We start from the raw sequence: 20,573 nt of genomic DNA, 5'->3' as shown, positions 1-20,573 counted from the left end.
AAATAAGATTCATCAATAACTACAAAATGCAAAGAATTTCACTGCTAACCTCTTGATGTATTTACTTTCAGTCTTTTTAATACATTTTCAGACTAATGGACTATTTCAAACATTGCTATTTTATGGAGTCGAATTTATCGAATTTTTTGTGGGTTCTTAATTTCAAGTCACTGTTACAAAGGACTTCCTCATCTGAATTTGTAAAAGTATTCTCCTGCATTTTCTTTTAGTACATTTATGATTTTCACTTTTCACATTTGAATCTTTGATCCATTTGTAATTTAAGTATATAGATAAAGCAGTGAATATTCATGCAGCTACACAGTTGTATCAAATATTAACTTTTCATGTTAATTCCACGTTATTGAGATATAATTTTCAGACAATAAAATGCATCAATTGAAAGTGTGCAGGTCAGGCTGGGCACAGTGGCTCACGCTTGTAATCCCAGCACTTTGGGAGGTCAAGGTGGGAGGATCAGTTGAGGTCAGGAGTTTATGCCAGGCTGGGCAACACAATGAGGCCCCATCTCTAAAAAAAATTTTTTTTAATTAGCCAGGCATGGTGGCATGTGCCTGTAGTCCCAGCTACTTGGGAAACTGAGGTGGGAAGACCACTTGAGCCCAGTAATTCAAGGCTGCAGTGAGCTATGATCATGCTACTAAACTCCAGCCTGGGCAACAAAGTGAGACCCTGTGTCTAAAAATAAAAATAAAAGTAGGCAGCTTCATGGAGTTTGAAAGCACATGAACTTGTGTAATCAACACCCAGATCAAGATACAGAATAGCATTTCAACATGTAGAACATCAACCTTAGAAATTCTTTCTTACTGCTTTCCAGCCGACACATCTCTCCCACAGAGACAACCACTATTCTTATCTCTAACTATATCAAAGATGAGTTTTTCTTATTCTTGAAGTTAATGTAAATGTAGTCATACTGTTTGTACTGTTTTGTGCCTGACTTCTTCAGCTCAATATGTTTTTGAGATTTTTCCATGGTGTCGTGAGTACCAGCAGTTTATTCTTTATTGTTGTTGCATACTACTCCATTACATAAACATGTCACAGTTTGTTGATCCATTCTCCTGTTTATGAGCAGTTGAGTTATTTTTATTTTAGTGCTATTAAGAATATAACTGATATAAGCATTCTTGTGCAAATATTGTTGTGAGTATAAAACATATACTTTCATCTCTCTTGGACATACACCTAACCATGAAATTGCTGGGTCCTGGGGGGAGGTCCTTTGTTAGATAGATAGATAGATAGATAGATAGATAGATAGATAGATAGACAGACAGACATAGATATAGTACATTACTGTATAAATATGTGTTTATTTATTTTTATACTCATATTTATTTATAGAGTCATGCACCACATAATGACATTTCAGTCAACAATGATGGAACACACACGTACAAAAGTTGTCCCAGAAAACTATAATGTCATATTTTTATTGTACCTTTTCTATGCTTAAATGTGTTTCCAGATAACTAATACTTACCATTGTGTTACAGTTGCCTACTGTATTCAGCACAGTAACATGTTGTGCAGGTTTATAGCCTACAAGCAATAGACTATAAGTGTGTTATAGGCTATACCATCTAAGTTCATCAAGTCCACTGTGATGTTTGCACAACAACAAAATCACTAAAGGTGAATTTCACAGAATATATTCCCACTGTTACAAAAGATATGATGTTGTGTATATATGTGTTCTAATGTATGTGGGGTGGGGGGGGGTGGTGGGCGTATGGAGAGAGAGAGAGAATATTTTCACCCAGGCTGTGGCTTACCTTTTCACTTTCTTAGCTATTTATTTGATCAGCAAAAGTTTTCATTTTGATTAAGTCTAATCTATTTATTATAGTGTCCTCCATGAGCTAAGAAGTTTTCACATGGCACAAGGTTATGAATATAATCTTCTGAGTTTTCTTCTAAAAACTTTAGACTTGAAATCTTCACATTTAAGTGTTTAATCCAACCTGAATTAACGTTTATACATAGTGTGAGGTAGGGATCAAGAAGTATTCATTTTTGCTATACAAGTATCCAATCGATTCAGCAACAAGTATTGAACAGTATTGAAAAACAGTATTGAAAAAGCTTTCCTTTTCTCATTGACTTGCTTTTGGATCTTTGTCAGAAATCAATTGATCACATATATGTGAGTCTATTTCTAAACTCTATATTCTTTCTCATTGATCTACTGTCTAACCCCTAAGCCAAAATCACACTGTTTTAATTATAGTAGCATTATAGTAACTTGCATGAATTTACATTTCATTGCCACAAGCAATGAGAGTGCTATAGGCAGTGAATGTATCTGTTATCAAACTTTGATTTTTTTTCAGTTTGATAGGTGGAAAACTAAAGTATCTCAGTATGATTTAAATTTACATTTTTCTTTTCATGAGTGACATTGAGCATTTTTTCTTATTTTAAGTGCCTTTTGTATTTTCCTTTTGGTCACTGTCTGGAGTGTAATTGTAATATTGTTTCCCAGTTTGTCATCTTGTCTTCTGGTTTTACAGGTTGTATTTTTCATCCAAGCACAAGTTCAAACACTGTTATTTTATGGAGTCAAATCTAACAGTTTTTTATGGCTTCTTAATTTTGAGTCATCATTGGAAAAGTCTTCTGACTCCAAATTTATAAAATAATTATCCTTTGGGGCATATTTATTATTTATTTTTCATATCTGAATCTTTGATCTACTTGTAATTTGTCTCACTGTAAAGAATGAAGTATGGTTTCAACATTCCCTGCCCCCACACCAAAGGGAATATAGAATTGTCCCCAAAGTACATATAATGGTTTACCTTTTCCCCATGGCTTTTATTTTATATTTTATTTTACTTTGTTAAAACTGAAATCTCACTGTGTTGCCTACACTGAACTTGAACTACTGGGTTCAAGTAATTCTTCTGCCTCAGCCTCCTACAGAATGGGAGAAAATTTTTGCAATCTATCCATCTGAGAAAGCACTAATATACAGAATCTACAAGGAACTTAAACAAATTTACAAGAAAAAACAACCCCATCAAAAAATGGGCTAAGGATATAAAAAGACACTTCTCAAAAGAAGACGTTTATGTGGCCAACAAACATATGAAAAAAGCTCATCATCACTTGCCATCAGAGAAATGCAAATCAAACCACAATGAGATACCATCTCACACCAGTTAGAATGGTGATCATTAAAAAGTCAGGAAACAACAGATGCTAGAGAGGATGTAGAGAAATAGGAACACTTTTACACAGTTGGTGGGAGTGTAAATTAGTTCAGCCATTGTGGAAGACAGTGTGGTGATTCCTCAAGGATCTAGAACCATAAATACCCAGCAATCCTATTACTTGGTACATACCCAAAGGATTATAAAAATCATTCTACTAAAAGGACACATGCACATGTATGTTTATTGTAGCACTACTTGCAATAGCAAAGACTTGGACCCAACCCAAATGCCCATCAATGATAGACTGGATAAAGAAAATGTGGCACATACATACTGTGGAATACTATGTAGCCATAAAAAAGGATTAGTTCATGTCCTTTGCAGGGACATGGATGAAGCTGGAAACCATCATTCTCAGCAAACTCACACAGGAACAGAAAACCAAACACTGCATATTCTCACCCATAAGTGGGAGTTGAACAATGAGCACTCATGGACACAGGGAAGGGAACATCACACCAGGGCCTGTGAGGGAGTGAGGGGCTAAGGGAGGGATAGCATTAGGAGAAATACCTAATGTAGACGACAGGTTGATGGGTACAGCAAACCACCATAGCACGTGTATACCTATGTTGCAAACCTGCACGTTCTGCACATGTATCCAAGAACTTAAAGTACAAAAAATCTCATAATTCAAGAAAAAAAAATAAATGAAAAGGGGCCACTAGCTGAGGATGTGGACAGCCTCTAGAAGCTGGAAAAGGCAAGAAAATGATGTTCCCCTAGAGCCTCCATAAAGGACTAGGAACAAGTAACTTTCTTAAGAAAATGCTGAGTGAGTATTCCTCAGAAAGAAAACACGCCCCTTTCAATGGATCCTATTTAAATATCCAGTATAAACCAACACTGTGATAAATTTTTATCTAATGTAATGCCACAAGCAAACATTAGCACTAAAAATGTTACAAAACGTGGACTTCGGAAAACCAAAAGATAGCCAGTTTCTTTTCCAAGAAATTTCTTATTAGCAATCAAACCCTACCTTTTCCCCATGGCTTTTATTTTATTTCATATTTTATTTATATTTTATTTTATGTTATTACATTTTATGGAAAGCTAAAGCATAAATCTAGCAATTATCTTTAAAACAAGTCTTTTAAAACACTGACATTTTAATTCATACTCACATTGTCCTGACACTGAAAATGGGGAAATCATCTGGGTAGAACAAACTAAAATATTGACTTCTGATTTCTAAGTTTACCAATAATTATTAGACATTAATAGTTTCCCTTTCCTAGAGAAGAAAGGAACAGAAGGACGAACTCATTCCTGGTTAAGCTCAGTGCCAAGTGGAGAGGTCAAGAAGAACGTAATGAACTTAATATACTCACACCTGCTTAATAATGGATGCTGTTAGGACAGTTCCTTTTGAAGACATAATTTGAAGCTCTGGGTCCAATAGACAAGTAGTATTTATGATGGGTAATAACTTAGTAACAGCCTAAATGCACATTTTTATGAGACAAATAACTCTTCTTAAGCAAGTAAAAAGCAGACTAATAAGATGTTCCTACAGGATTTGACATAAACCTGAGAAAGGAAAACATCCCACCTGTGTGACACCACATAGAAGAGAGGCTATATAAGCACTTCAAAGAGGAAAACACCAAGAGTCTTGGAATTCAGACTCCGTGGAGGTGGCTTGAGCTTTTCATCCTGGTGACCACAGTCTTGGAAACCAACTAAAGCCGGACACATACTATGGATACCAAGGGCTGCACAACAACCAATTCTCCTTCAACCCCATGTCAAAACTGCTCTAGGATTACAAATGTTAGTACCATCTCTTCTAACAACTGCTGCCATTCTGGTGGCCTTAAAGTCAAGAACTGTCAACCAGCTGGCCACACTCTCAGAACTACCCGGGACCAGGGCTGCCAACCCACTCCTTGCTTTTGTCGCAAGCCCATCTACCTAATAAACAACTTCATCTTGCATTCCTCTCTGGATGACTGCAGCTGGTATGGTGAAGGCATCAACAGTAATGAGAAGGAGACCATGCAAATCTTGAACGAGCGTCTTGCTAACTACCTGGAAAAGGTGCGAATGCTAGAACGAGAGAATGCTGAACTGGAATCTAAAATCCAGGAAGAGAATAACAAAGAGCTCCCTGTTCTATGTCCTGATTACCTGTCTTATTACACTACCATTGAGGAACTCCAGCAGAAGGTAAGATTCCTAGGAACCTGTTTAATCGTGTTGCGAATTGATGGTTTCCAAGCAACAGTTATTTGCTAAGCTTTAATATTTTTTGTTCAGTTGATGCTGAAACATTTTTTGAAGAATAGAAAAATCTCTTGAGCGAAATTGTCATCTTGAGGCAGCATTCAGAGTCTGCTAGTATTTCTGACCAGGCGCAGTGATGCACACCTGTAATCCTAACACTTTGAGAGGTTGAGGTAGACAGATCACTTGAGCCCAGGAGTTCTAGACCAGCCTGGCAACATGATGAAAGTCCATTTCTACAAACACACACACACACACACACACACACACACATTAGATGGGCATGGTGGCACATGCCTGTGGTCCCAGCTACTTGGGAGGCTGAGGTGGGAGGATCACTTGAGCCCAAGAGGTCGAGGCTGCTATGAGCTGAGATGCTGCCACTGCACTCCAACCCAGGCAAAAGTGAGACTCTGTCTTTAAATATCAAAAACAAAAAGAAGAGTCTCATGATGTTTCCTTTCTCCAGAAATACACTCTACCATTATAACTAGACAACTCAGGACCAAAAGATGTTAACAGCAAGTTGTTGCCATTTTTTAAATAAAAATAGGGAAACAGAGATCAGAGAAAATAAATTTTGTTTTAATGAGTTTCTGAACAGTTTAGTTTTTATCCATTTTGCAACCATCACCACCTTTTTCTCCTTTTATGTTTATGTTATCATCTCCACATTGATTGGTTTGTTTCTACACCAAACCTAAGTTTGTTATGCACAGATATATTCTGCTACTACACATCTGGATTTATTCAGTTTTATTCATTCAACAGATGTTTACTGAGCAGTAACAATATTGAGCCAAACATTATTCTAGATTCTGGGAAAATATTGGTGACCTTTAAAAAGTCCCTGCCCTCATGGAGTTGACATTCTAGTGGATCATGGTATTCATATAAATCCATTCATATAAATGGATTTTTTTATTTTTATTTATTTATTTATTCATTTATTTATTGAGATGGAGTCTCACTCTGTCACCAGGCTAGAGTGCAATGGTGCAATCTCTGCTCACTGCAACCTCCAGCTCCCAGGTTCAAGTGATTCTCCCTCCTCAGCCTCTCAAGTAGCTGGGTCTACAGGCACGCACCACCACACCCAGATAATTTTTGTATTTTTTAGTAGAGATAGAGTTTCACCATGTTGACCAGGATGGTCTCGATCTCTTGACCTCATGATCTGCCCGCCTCAGCCTCCCAAGTGCTGATATTACAGGGGTGAGCCACTGTGCTCGGCCTGGATTTTATATTTTAACAACAACAACAACAACAAAAATACTTAAAAGTTTCTAGGTAAGTACTTTTTGCTGATCTTTTAGGAAAATAACAGGAAATCTGACTTTCTGAAGTTTTCCAAGCTTCATGAGCATAGCTATGAAGATTACTTTTAGTCTATTTAGCCTTTTCCTGTTACTTGACACACACACAAGCCCCTTGGTTCTTAAAGAAGGAAATCTTGGTGTTTGCTTCATTTGTGTGTACAATCTCTTAATTCTAGATCTTGTGTACCAAGGCTGAGAATTCCAGACTGGTCTCGCAAATTGACAACACCAAACTGACTGCAGATGACTTGAGAGCCAAGTAAGCCCACACAACACCATCATCGATGACAGAGCTCACCTTGAGTCTGACCGAGGTGCCCTCAACAAAATTGTCCCCATGTCTACTAACCCTCTTGCCCCAGACCATGTTGGCACAAGCCCAGAAAAGACTTTCAAATACAATGAATGACTAAGATTAATAACTGCTCACATGTATACAGTACCTATAGTTTTGAACTTGTGAACCCATCTGATTACCTACACAACAGTTCAGTAAAATAGGTAGGGCTAATATATTGTTACCCTCTTTAAGGTGAGAAATCTGTGGCTTAGTGAGGCTAAGTTACTCACCCAAAGGTAAGCATAACTAGCACAAGTCAGAGCCAAAACTTGGACCCACGTTTTCTGAGCCCTAATCCAGTGCTTTCTTCACTTACACTGCATTGCCACTAGGGGCAGAGGAAGGACAATACATTCCCATATCTCAAAGGACAGCAATGTAGATCCCCCTAGCAAACTAATTTGGGAATAATAATTAAGTTATGATCTATATCAAATGGTTTCACCTCTAAAGAGAATAAAACTTTTAATAGAAATACACTAAGTGAGGTGCCCAGAGAAAAATGCAGATGGGAGTTCTGCTTGGCTTGGTTTGCATCATCTCCTTTCAGATGTCTCTGTTTTCCCATCTGGTTTTTTAAGGTATGAAGCTGAGGTGTCTCTCCGCCAGCTGGTAGAGGCAGATGCCAATGGCCTCAAGCAGATCCTGAATGTGCTGACCCTGGGCAAGGCCGACCTGGAGGCACAAGTCCAGTCTCTGAAAGAGGAGCTCCTTTGCCTCAAGAACAACCATAAAGAGGTGAGAGAAAGACCAGGAGAGTAATCACAAGCTAAGCCCCTAAAAGTAGCATCAGTTCCTTTGAGTTGCACCTGATAAAGGGTGTCCCCGCTTGTATTAGTTCGTTCTCACACTGCTATAAAGAAATACCTGAGAGTAGGTAATTTATAAAGGAAAGAGGTGTAATTGAGTCACAGTTCCACATAGCTGGGGAGGCCTCAGGAAACTTACAATCATGACTTAAGGGGAAGCAGACACATCTCACTTGGCAGCAGGAGAGAGAGAGACCAAAGGGGGAAGAGCCCTTTGTAAAACCATCAGATCTTGTGAGAACTCATTCACTATCCTGAGAACAGCATGGGGGACACCACCCCCATGATCCAATCACCTCCCACTAGGTCCTTCCCTTGACAGGTAGGAATTATGGGAATTACAATTCGAGATGAGATTTGGGTGGGGACACAGAGCCAAACCATATCACTGCTACATACTACTCTGGTTTAGCCTTGAAAATACCTACTGCTACTAGCACTGGTTCAATGTAGTATTTCAAATCCGCTGGCTCCAACACAATATCTGGAGCCATAAGGGGAAGAAAGGCCTCCATCATCCCCTCCAGCTTTTCCACAAGAAGGATCCCAATTTTTCTGTCCTTACAGTCTTCCCGTGTTTGTAGGCATCCCTACACAGACTTCTGCCACCTCCCATTGGTACAAGTCAATATTGCTGCAAGTCAATATTGGCACAATCCCATATTTGTACCATAAAGACTATAATCTCTCATGATCAATTCCACCTTTATCCTGTTTCACCCATTATCCAGCCCTGGAAATGATCTAAAGTTTTTGGAACTCTGGTCTTGCTACTCATTTTTTTTTAATTTTGCACATATTTAAACACGCAGTCCTACTTGAAATAGTCGTAAATCATTTTATAGCATCAATAACACCTGTAAATCATGTATTCCTTTGTTGTGGGCTATATTTTAGACATAATTAAGCTAAATCGTAGCAATTAGAGTGAAACAAGAACACAAGGGGGTCATCTGTTCACCAAGTGACTTCACATTCTTCTTCTTTTCACAGGAAATCAATTCTTTACAGTGTCAGCTTGGGGAGAGACTTCACATTGAAGTGACTGCTGCCCCTTCTGTTGACCTAAACCAGGTTCTACAAGAAATGAGATGTCAATATGAGTCCATCATGGAGACAAACCGCAAAGATGTGGAACAATGGTTCAACACACAGGTGGGGGAAATAGAAAAGTCAAAAAGAATAAGCTGATGCTGCATTTCTAGGGCCCTTTAATCAAAGTCATGTTTTCCTCCCATAATATTCTCAGTCTCTGGCTGTGTGTTTCAGATAGAGGAGCTGAATCAACAAGTGGTGACCAGCTCTCAACAGCAGCAATGCTGCCAAAAGGAGATCATAGAACTGAGACGCACTGTGAACACTCTGGAGGTTGAACTGCAGGCCCAGCATCGAATGGTACCGAGCAAGCTGACCAAGCCGTGCTCAGCACAGATGGCAACAGTCCCTGACACCTGTGTGTTGCAGTATTTCCCAAACTGTGTCTCTCAGAACAACAGTTCCTCTTTTGTTAAAGGGTCTATGGCTGAAAAAGGACTTTGTGGCCAAATAAGTCTGGGAAATGCTGGACTAAACCAAGGTTAAACAGGGTGCCTTCCTGTGAGCCATTAATAAGTTAATATACACCATGAATCTCCAAGAAGGGGATATATGGTATTCAGCATTCCAAAACTTATTTGACTGTGGATCCCCTGCCCCCCCTGCCCACTTTTTTTAGAGCATCTCATGGTATTAATGATTCATGAAGTACACTTTGGGAAACACTGGGAGAGCATGTTATTATATGCAAAGCATTTTTACAAGCTATCACGTGAAATTTATAAAGTAATCCTAAAAGGGGGGTGGCATAATTATTAACGCATGTTACGGACGAGGCTCCAAGAGCTAAGGTGATTTTCCCAAGCAAATCCAAGGTAAGTTTCAGCCCACCTATTTTATAAATAGAGACACTGAGATCCTGAGACGTTGAGAAACTTGTCCAAAGTCGCAAAAGAAATAAGAGTCTGAGCCAGAGTTTAGATTCCAAAGCCAGTACCATTCTGTCTCATGACAATGCCTCTCTGAAGCAGAGAATTGCTTACATGCTCTGATGTGAAGCATTTTAGGAAGACCTTGCCCCACACTGGTTTTGTCACCGGTTAGTCATGTGACCTTGGACAACATATTGAACCACTTGAACCTCAGGTTTCTCATCTATAAAAATTGGGGTAATCACACAAATAATAGCTATTAAAACCTAAAATCCCATCATTATCCATAGACTTACAGAATGATAGAACAGGAATGAAATTGACTCATCAGTTTCAACATTCATATTTTACATATAAAGGAATTGTTCTGGTGGATAAATTGTATATGGTTAAACATTTCTTGCTTCCTTTTCGATGATACAAACACTCACTGAATGAAGTGCCATGGTAATGGGTTTTGTTTTTTGTTTTGTTTTGTTTTGTTTTTGAAATGGAGTCTCACTCTGTTGCCCAGACTGGAGAGCAGTGGCTTGATCTCAGGTCATTGCAACCTCTACTTCCTGGGTTCAAGCAATTCTCTGCCTCAGCCTCCCAAGTAGCTGGGATTACAGGTGCCCACGACCACACCTAGCTAATTTTTTTTGTATTTTTAGTAGAGATGGGGTTTCACTATCTTGACCAGGCTGGTCTTGAACTCTGGACCTTGTGATCCACCCACCTCGGCCTCCCAAAGTGCTGGGATTACAGGCGTGAGCCACCATGCCCAGCCAGTGATGCATTTTTAATGCCTGGGTGTGCAATAAGTTATTTCTTTTTCTCTCCTAAGTAGGAAAGTGTGGTGCAAGATTATCAGGTGGTCAAGAAAGTGAAATAAATACTTAAAAAGAGGCAAAAAAAAAGAGAAAGAGAGAAAGAGGGAGGAGATAAAGGAAAGCAGATTTTAGCATAGTTGATCATTTGGGTTTTGGATTTATTTGCTTAGGAAACAATAAATAAAGTGCTTGGAGATCTATCAGTAGTGTCACAAAGAAACCATTTTTTTTTTTGCCGGGCACAGTGGCTCACGCCTGCAATCCCAGCACTTCGGGAGGCCGAAGTGGGCAGATCACGGGGTCAGGATATCGAGACCATCCTGGCTAACACGGTGAAACCCCATCTCTATCAAAAATACAAAAAAATTAGCCAGGCATGGTGGTGGGCACCTGTGGTCCCAGGTACTTGGGAGGCTGAGGCAGGAGAATGGCATGAACCCGGGAGGCAGAGCTTGCAGTGAGCTGAGATCGTGCCACCGCACTCCAACCTGGGCAACAGAGCGAGACTCCATCTCAAAAAAATAAAAAAAGAAACCATTTTTTTTAAATGATACAGGTCACAGGTGACCTGGGCTTAAAGGAGTCATCATTATAAACCCTACTATCCTTCTCCATGCTAGAGAGATTCCCAAGAGTGCATCCTGACGGAGACGGAGGCTCGCTACACAGCCCTGCTGACCCAGATCCAGAGTCTGATCGATAACCTGGAGGCTCAGCTGGCAGAGATTCGGTGTGCCCTGGAAAGACAGAACCAAGAATACGAGATCCTGCTGGACGTCAAGTCCCGGCTGGAGTGTGAGATTACCACATACCGCAGCCTTCTGGAGAGCTTGGATGGCAAGTACGTAAAATAACAACAACTTCTATGACAAAGAAGTGCAAATGAACCATATATGTACTGCCACTGGCAATAGGGGACAAGTGCTTTGTTTGACCTTCTTGCCAGTGATGGGGAGCTTGGACAGAGGCATCCACACACCCTCTCAAGCTGTGCCATGAGGAAGACTTGCAATTGTAACCTCATCCAAATTTGAGGCGTTGGCTGTTCTGAGGAGCCCATGCGCCAGGTTAATTTCTTATAGGTTGCTTACCTTCTTCGAGTTTTAAAAATTACTAGAGAAAAAATGATTTCCCCTTAGATGAATATTCCCGGTGACCATTCCAGATGTTTCCCCACTGAGATGAACATTTGATTTTCATGAGCTTGTACAAAACAACCCAGACTCCTTTGGAGGAACATTCTGCTCAGGCTGAAACCCCTAACCCTATCTAGCCACCAGTCCTTGAGGCCAACAGAGGCACGTACACATGTATGTTTTAGCATCTTTTTTAAAAAATAAAAGTTATAATTTTTGTAAACAATAAAAAGCTAACCAACCCATAAGTAAACATACCTGGAGGATGAGTTCTTTGAAGTAACTCAGTCCAAACTAACACCTGAGAGACTTAGGTACAATTGTAAAGGAGACCTACTTCCCCAAAATAATCAGTGAACTCTTCACAGCATTCTTTTAATTGGCATGACCACATTATATGAGCACAATGGTCATCAATGCCGTCACCTTTAGGAGCCGTGATCATATACCAAAATACCTTGAATCATCAAAGAAAGATTATGTTTATCAAAAGAGTGTTTACTATGAACTGCTTTTTACTCCAATTCTCTAAAAACTATGTATAGACGGCTAGAAGGCATTTTGAAGCTTCCTGATGACACAGTGAGGACTCTTTCATAGCTGGAGTTAGGCCACCACTATTAGTATGACTAACTCCGCAATGAGAAAAATATCTGGTTAACTTCCATTCCTCAGATAATAATCCCCTCAACTTGTTCCTTATCACTGTTGATCCTGTAGGTTTAGTTTCCATTATATCCATTCTGCAGATGAACAACTAAAGCTTGAGAGAGTTAAATGACTTAGCTGAGGTCACCAGCTGGTAAAGGACAGAGCTGTTGTCTGCCCCAGTCTTTGACTGCTAGTGCGGTATTCTTTCTACAATGCGATGGTATTGACTAACAGAAACTTACATAATCGAATACTTCTAAACCCAGGATGCTGATTTCCAATGGATTTGATCCGATTCTTTTTCTTCCACCAACTACAGTACAAAATGAATGAATAAGCATTTGGAAGTATGTGCTTGTCTTGAGCAACAAGTGTTAAAAAAAATTAGCCACGACCATTTTTCTCCATGACCATCATCGCCTTCCCTCAATCACAGCTAAAATTCTGTTTTTTCTTTAGGCGTCCCTGTTACCCGTGTACCACCAAATGTGAGCCTTCCCCCTGGACATCTTATAAGTCCGGAGCCATGGAATGCACGGCCCCAGCTTGCACATCCTCAGCCCCCTGTGGCTTAAAGGAGCACTGCAGTGCCTATGGACCCCTGTCCCGGATACTGGTTAAAATTTGCACCATCACCAAGGAGATTAAGGATGGGAAGGTCATTTCTTCTTACGAGCATGTGCAGCCTTGTTTCATCATCAGACCTGCCAAAGTCTAACATCCCAAGGTGATGAAAATGACCCACATTTATGAAAGAGAGGCCAATACATGCTCCTGCCAGAGAGGTTTAAGAAAACTCCCCAGTCCCTTAAGGTACTTAGTTTCTTACTACTATAGCGGGTCCCCATTGCTAAGTAGAATATCTTGCATTCTGCTCCTTCCCTAGCTCACCACTGCTAACATGATAATAAATTACATTTCTTTGGAAGGACATTTTGCATTTATCTGAGGGCTGGGAACTGATTTGTAAGCACCCAGAAAGATGGCCTACATTGCTTGACTTCACAGGTGATTGATGGGCAGGCCTCTCTCTTGTTTACTCAGGCCTTGTTTACTGACATTCCTCCTTAGAGCCAGTCAGACAAGTTTAGAGTTGTTTTTGGCCACTGGCACCTGAAGGTGAAAAGTTACAACCTTCCCTTCTAAATTTCTTTGGATACAGAAAGAAACATACATGGGAACAGTATAAATAGGGGAAAAGATCTTTAATATTTAATTCCCTTGTGTAGATAGTCACGAGTATGGATCCTATTAAACCCTGCTGTCTTAATTATGATTTATCTACACTAACATACTTGACCTTTCCAAAGATAGTTTTTAAATGTCCATGGTCTCCGAAACTTTGTGACCTATTAGGCTTTCCAAATATTTTATTTGAGAGTCAGATAAGTTGCGGGGAGTGAATCTAGAACACTTTGAAGAAATAGCATGGGTCTTTTCATTAAACATTTGCTATTTCTCTTTCTATTCTTTAGGGAATGGGAGTTTGTTCTGATTGTCTGACAAGGAACATTTAGCTGGAACTCTCAAGAAATAACCCTTCTTCCCCTCCCTGTGAAGAGTGACAAAGAAAAACATAGCTTAGATTCCTGCTTCAATCTATCCATCAGAGTAAATGGACATAATATCCACACATTTTGCAGAAAAGCAATAGTGAATAGTTGCTGCTTGTAAGCGCAAGGCAGTCCCAATGTGAGAAGGCATCAGTTACATACCAGCCATCATCACAGCTTCTGGCAGGATAGTCACAGAATATGTAAGTCATTCCCGACAATAATCATGGACATTGCCAGAGGTTTTAAGAAATAATTCAAAATCAAACACAGATGGAAAGTCAAAAGGCCCGAAGTTCTACACCTGCATTTCCCAGCTGTGACCTTGGGGAAAACATTTAGACTTCATCAAATTTAATTTCTGTGTTTCTTAAATGAGGATCATGCCTACCTCACAGGGTTGTTGTGAAGATCAAATGAAATTGTTTATGTGACACTTCTTTGAATGCTGAAAAGCACCACCCAATGTGATTTTTATGTAAGTTTTGCTTTTAGCTACAGCCCTAGACCTATTTTTGTAATTAGCTCATTTTAAAATTCTTTCTTCATGAATTTAGTTATCCAGTCATGATTCTGGAGTTTTAATAGTGTTTAACTTTTGGGAGGAAAAAAAAACACGATTTCCTGTGATCAGGCCCACAATTCTTCTCAATAAAGCATTTTTCAATTCTTAGGGTATGTATCACATATCAGTGAGTCAATGCCTGATGCCCACATCAAAGACACATGCATTGTGTAACTTACAGTTCAATGATTTACTTCCTCCAGACAAGTAGCAACTTACACTAGGCAAGTGGAATGCAGAACTCCCAGAATGACCTCTTTTTAATCAATAAGTTCTCTCTCATCTGAGTGGGCAGAGTAACTCCGGTCAGCAGTTAACTGCGTATTATCTCAGGCTGCAGGATGAAGATGTGGAAAGAGCATGGAACTGGGATTCAGAAACCTTGGGACGGAGTCTCAATCCAGCCTGTGCATGTATGACCTCGAGTAAATAGGGTATAACAATATAAGCCCTGCCTACCACAGGGCTATAAGGATAAAATGGAATAACGATGGTAAAAGGGTCTTGTAAACTGTAAGGTGCTTTGCAGAAGGGCATTCCTATTCCCTACATTGAAAACTAGACACATGTCATTTCCATCAACACCTTCTTCCTTTCTTTCTGGTTCAGTGCTGGGCCCAGGTGGACCTTGATATTTATCATCCACACTAAAATCTGCTCCGAGCTACAAAATTAGGGTTGAGGAATCTCACTGGACTCAAGCTAACCTTGAGCTGGTGCAGCAGTGCCATTTTCAGTTTATCCTAGAAGTAGGATGCCTTTCTCTTATGGAGTGCAAAATATCCCCCCATGCCATTCACGGTTTAAAAAAATACATGATTATAAGTTGCACAGTAAAGAGGGGAGTTAGCCACTCGAAGGCTTGCAGCTTTTTTTTTTTTTTAAGTATCTTCTTCAGATAAAAGAATGTAAAACCACTTGCTGGTTGTACGCGTGTGGTCAAACCTTTTAAAGGAAATAAGAAGTCTGGATTTTTACTGGGAGGCTAAATAAGTATCCTACACAGCCACAGGAGGAAATTTAAGGTTTTATGACAGTTCAGCATAAGTCAGCAGCTGGAGCAGAAAAGGGGCTCATGGGGAGGGAAACTGTAATTTTAGCACAATTCGAAAGACAACCATGAATCAGGATACACAGCATGGTCTCCAGAGCCTGAGGTCAAATCCTCTCTCTCTGCTTCTCCCTCTGGGGGTCTATAGTTCTATTCCTTAAAAAGGGAGATATTTTAGATATATTTTTTCTGGATTTTTTTCCTTTCTTCTTGTTGACTCCACTTCATGTCATAGCTAGTTTAAACTCTTCCAAAATACAGAAGTACCATTTGGCTTCTCTGTGCTTAGACTCTGGGCACTCACCATGGACTCTTCAAAGCTTATGTCCTTAGTTTCTCTTACAAGCTCTGACATTACTTACCATGTCTAGTTTTCTACCTCTGTAAATAAGAACTGACACCAAAAAAAAAGTCTTCCAACCTGCCCCCACCCCACCTTGCCAGTGTCTTTTAAAGGCAATTAGATGGTATCAGTGAGATCTTCATGTTCTTTAGAAGATAATGACTCTATGTTGTTATTAATTCCCATCATTTCCATTTTTTCAAACAATGAAGAAAAGTATCTTACTCCAGACAGAAACGGACCCCTCGCCTGAGTAAGTTTATCCTATTTCTGTCCATTTTGATTTGAAATTAAAGTTCCTATAATGAAAACCCATTTTAAAAGCAAACATCCACTTTAAATGAGAGAAGGGGGGAAAGATTAAAATTCAAGAGAAAAGGAAAGTGTCCCCAAAGAGAAGAGAATAGGTTCATGTTAGGTTAGGAAGAATTTCTAGGCTGAGGCAATCAGCATCCGTGACACAGCCTTGGGTTAGTCTCAGGGCAAGCAAACCTTGAATACATTGTTTCAACACTGTGATCAAATGTCTTTTATAGGAAATGAATCCTCTGGGTATTGGGCTGGCTAGAAGTATCTGGTCAGTGTGTTCATGCATGATTCATAAGCTTCATGGGAACAACCCACGCACCCAGTTCAAATGGGAGCAACCCTGTCTGGCAGCAAAGAAAGGTTTGCTGTAATTATCCTTTCAGGTTGAGCATCATATTTGGAGAGCTTTCCTAGGTGACGCTTTTAAGCCATAGGCTACCACTTACATGCACATGGGGAAAATATGTATATCAATGTTTCTAAACATCTTAAGAAGGCATCCCAATAGCAAAATTTCTGAATATGTTTTCTTGATCCTCTCTCTCTCTCTCTCTCTCTCTCTCTCTCTCTCTCTCTCTCTCTCTCTCCTCCCCCAACTCCCTTCCTTTCTCTCTCTCTGGAACAATACAACAGTCAAGGCGGACATACTAGTTGTACCTGGATAAAACATCTCAGACAGTAAGTTCTCTTACTCTTTTTAGGAGGACAGCAGGTTTGGGACTCCCTTCTCTTTTTCCTTCTCCAAAAACAATAACAAAAAAAAAGTTTCCGATATTACAGCTTGTTATGGAGGGTCACTGAGCCAGCTAATGCTCGAGAGTTCCCGGAAAGGGTTGTATCCACACGTTTGGTATCTGTGGCCCTTAAAGAAACTGCCTAACTCTGCTGACCCAGAAGACCTGGAGAGAGACCACACTTTGGGCTGAATATCTCTAAACCTGGGTAGTTGGTCATAAGGAACTACCCATCAACTGTATGTAAGGGTAAAAAGGTCTCTCTGCACTTCTGTGCAGGATAAATGTCTGTCAGCTCATTGTTCATTGACTGGAAAAAAATAACTGTGTTCTCTTCCTTCACTGCCACTTTCTAAGAAACACCCCCCTCCCCATTCCCAGCAGAGACTCTGGTTGCAGGGACAAGTCTCACAATGGAAGGTAAATAAAATTACTACCCATGTAAGAGCACTCTGTAAGTTCAGTGGGGAAAAGAGACTAGGATGAAAACTCAGAACAAGCACCCCTTTAAAGAGATTAGAAAAAACTAGAAGAGAACTTTGGCCACCTTTGTTTAAAAAGCAGAATCATGTACTGATTAAGAACACATACTTGAATCTAGACCAGCTGGGTCTTTGATTCCCAGCCCTGCCATGTACCATGAGATCTTGGGCAAGTTACTTAACCTCTCTATTTCCTCATCTTTAAAATGGGGCTATTAATAGCATCTACTTCATAGGGCAGAGATGACATCATTAATTAATGCATGCAAAGCTCCTGGAGCATGCCTGGCACCCAGTAACCTTGTTAGTAGGATTGCCTTATACTGCTTCGTGAGCTTACTTCAGTTGGCAAACTAATCACACGAGAGCTAATGAATTATTTCACTTGAGCCAAATGACAGTGGCATAGTCATGCAAGGCCATTCTGATAACTAAAGAAAGTGCTAGATTAAGGATAGAACCTTTCTTTTTAAAAGAAAGCTGAATCACACCTGACCCAAAGTAAAATCCACATACAGGTCCAACTCTTCTGTTTTCCAGAATGTTAGGAAGCTCAACCGTAAAGGACCTCTCCATCATGTTATCAACCTTCACAAGCTTTGCGGCCAGTAGGAAGAAGATAGCCCAGGAGGAGGAGGGAGAAGAGTTTGAAGTCATCCCTGTAACAGGATCACGTTTGTGGACAACTGAAATGACAGGGCAATTCAGAGAGGACTGATGGCCCTTCTCCTAGTACAGTATCTGTTACCCTTGTCCCTTGTGGCCCTGATGTTTCCTAGAGTCAGGTTTTGGTGTCAACGGAGAAAACAGCTGGAAGTCTTCTCCACCACCAACACATAATAAAAGTAATCACAGATGCACAGAAGCCACAGTGTCTCCTAGGGCCAAAAGGTAGAAAGAGCAATGCTTCTTTTATTCAATTAAAAACTGATTAAATATTATGCCTCTAGACACTGTGCTATACGCTTTACATGAATTATCTCACTCGATTCTCACAATGGCCCTATCATACTATGGTTATTACCACATTAAACAAGGGAACCAAGGCTTACAGAAGTTAAGTAATTTGCTCAGTGTCACAGCTAGTAAATGTTAAAAGTCAAAATCTGAAAAAACCATATCCTCTTTATTTCCTAATGCCCAATCAATTAAATGATTACTCAAGTTTGACAATGTCATACATGTAGCCTAATCAAAGCTATAAAGAATTAAAGAAATAATGCTGGTCTTGGAGGTCTAAAGAAGGTGAGCCGTATCCCTGGTGGTTCAAGTGGTGAAGAAAATGTTTTAAAAAGAGAAAGTGAGCCCTAAAAACACAACTCAACAGTGTCCAGCCCAATCCAGGAAGGAGCAACGTTGAACTCATGAACATCATCACATGAGCATGTGTGGACTTGAGGCAGTTCTTCAACCTCATTCCTCAAGACCCCACATCCCTCTTCTAGTTCCATTTTTGACAAAAGCCTTCATATTACAGTTTGGTTTCTCTAATTCTTAGATACAACAAAGAAGGTGCATTGATTCGCAGTTGGGAACTCTGTGGTTGCAAAATGGATCATCTCTCAATGTTAAATTAATAAGTTTGCATTCTGTCTCTTTCATCTGGCACTTAAAAGTCAGGTTACTGTGAGTCAGCTTGTGAGAATCCCTTCAGTTCTGGTGCACTAATAACCCACCAGCCTAAGAACAGACATAGACCACTGTGACTTCACAAAAAAGTATCAGCTTGTGAAGTTCTGCTTTGGAGACCAGATGACCTAACTCAACAGCATCTTCATCTCTTCTCATTCTAACCACAACAATTAGGTTGCTGGGTCTGTGTGAAGTTTATTGCTAGAAGATTGGCATAGTAGAGCTCTGCTCTACTAGATATAAAGCCAAGAGGTCTTGAATGGAGAAGCACCGGGAAAGTGTAGGTCTCATTTCTAACTCAGTTCATATTCATGGCAAGCATAGGCTCAAAACAATGAATGCCAGATATTCATGTTTCCAACAATTTGTGGCTTCATCAGCAATTGTGCGCTGCCAAAGCTGCAGAGGATTTCCTGGTTTTGACCCATCCCAGATCCCAGGAGTAACAGGACACAAGGCTGGTAGGATGAACTACCCAAAGTCCACCCCTAGGATTCCTTTTTTTTTTTTTTTTTTTTTTTGAGATGGAGTTTTGCTCGTGTTGCCCAGGCTACAGTGCAATGGCATGATGTCGGCTGACCACAACCTCCACCTCCCGGGTTCAAGCAATTCTCCTGCCTCAGCTTCCCAAGTAAGTGGGATTACAGGCATACACCACCAAGCTCGGACAATTTTTGTATTTTTTTTTAGTAGAGACAGGGTTTCTCCATGTTGGTCAGGCTGGTCTCAAACTCCTGACCTCAGGTGATCCACCAGCCTTGGCCTCCCAAAGTGCTGGGATTACAGGTGTGAGCCACCGTGCCCTCCCCCGCCACCCCACAGGGTTCCTTTTAATAAAGGCTACAAATTGTAATTGGGGGGATAGTAATCAGAAATGAAATCAAATGTGTTGGGAGAGAAACAGAAGATGCTATATTGGTGTATTCAGGAGAGGCACTGGGAGAAATAGACAAAATAAGAAAGAGGAAGGAGAAAAATGGGTATGCTTTTGTGGCTGCAGAAAAGAAGAACCAAGAAGTCATTTGGAACTCACTTAGATAGAATAGAATGTACAGTGGGACTAAGATTGCAGGGACTGTGTCCAGCGTCCCAGTTACAGCACCGTCTCTTTGTAGTAACGACACGAAGACTATGTAGTAAATAATAATTAGGGATGAAAGATGAGCTATTTCTTTCATCAAAGCCTATTTCCCACCTGATATCACCCTTTGATTGTAAATAAAAGACACATATTCACATTTGCCCTAATAATAGTTCCCACGTGCCCTGGATCTTCAGGAACAGCCTTTCTTTTATGTAATTTTGTACTTCTCCATAAAAATTATTTGTAAAATGTTTAATTAAATGTGATTTAAATTCTATAATTTTCTGAGGTATATCATATATATTAATTTGC

At 40.0% G+C, this 20,573-nt stretch overlaps 1 protein-coding gene and 1 long non-coding RNA gene across 2 annotated transcripts in view; one reads left to right on the top strand and one right to left on the bottom strand.

Moving 5' to 3' along the window:
• The window catches only part of LOC135967703 (uncharacterized), a 75,363-nt gene that overhangs the window by 5,099 nt on the left and 49,691 nt on the right, over positions 1-20,573 (bottom strand). The gene's annotated exons all lie outside the window — the stretch shown is intronic.
• On the top strand, positions 4,857-19,772 carry KRT39 (keratin 39). Its single transcript, XM_005584151.5, has 7 exons — positions 4,857-5,417; positions 6,970-7,052; positions 7,715-7,871; positions 8,936-9,097; positions 9,212-9,337; positions 11,342-11,562; positions 12,968-19,772. Exons 1-7 carry the CDS (start codon positions 4,950-4,952, stop codon positions 13,224-13,226), a joined length of 1,476 nt encoding a protein of 491 aa, XP_005584208.3. The 5' UTR covers positions 4,857-4,949; the 3' UTR covers positions 13,227-19,772.

This window comes from Macaca fascicularis, chromosome 16 (genome assembly GCF_037993035.2).
Source record: "Macaca fascicularis isolate 582-1 chromosome 16, T2T-MFA8v1.1".
Taxonomy (NCBI): Eukaryota; Metazoa; Chordata; class Mammalia; order Primates; family Cercopithecidae; genus Macaca; species Macaca fascicularis.
Note: the sequence above shows the minus strand (reverse complement) of the source record. Positions and strands in the feature narration are given on the sequence as shown.

What these genes read in the sequence shown, in the direction of transcription:
- KRT39 (XM_005584151.5), top strand. Translation starts at nt 4,950, where the DNA reads ATGGATACCAAGGGCTGCACAACAACCAATTCTCCTTCAACCCCATGT. An exon ending in TCAAGAACAACCATAAAGAG is followed by an intron (nt 7,872 to 8,935) that starts GTGAGAGAAAGA and finishes TTCTTTTCACAG; the next exon opens with GAAATCAATTCTTTACAGTG. An exon ending in CTGGAGAGCTTGGATGGCAA is followed by an intron (nt 11,563 to 12,967) that starts GTACGTAAAATA and finishes TTTTTTCTTTAG; the next exon opens with GCGTCCCTGTTACCCGTGTA.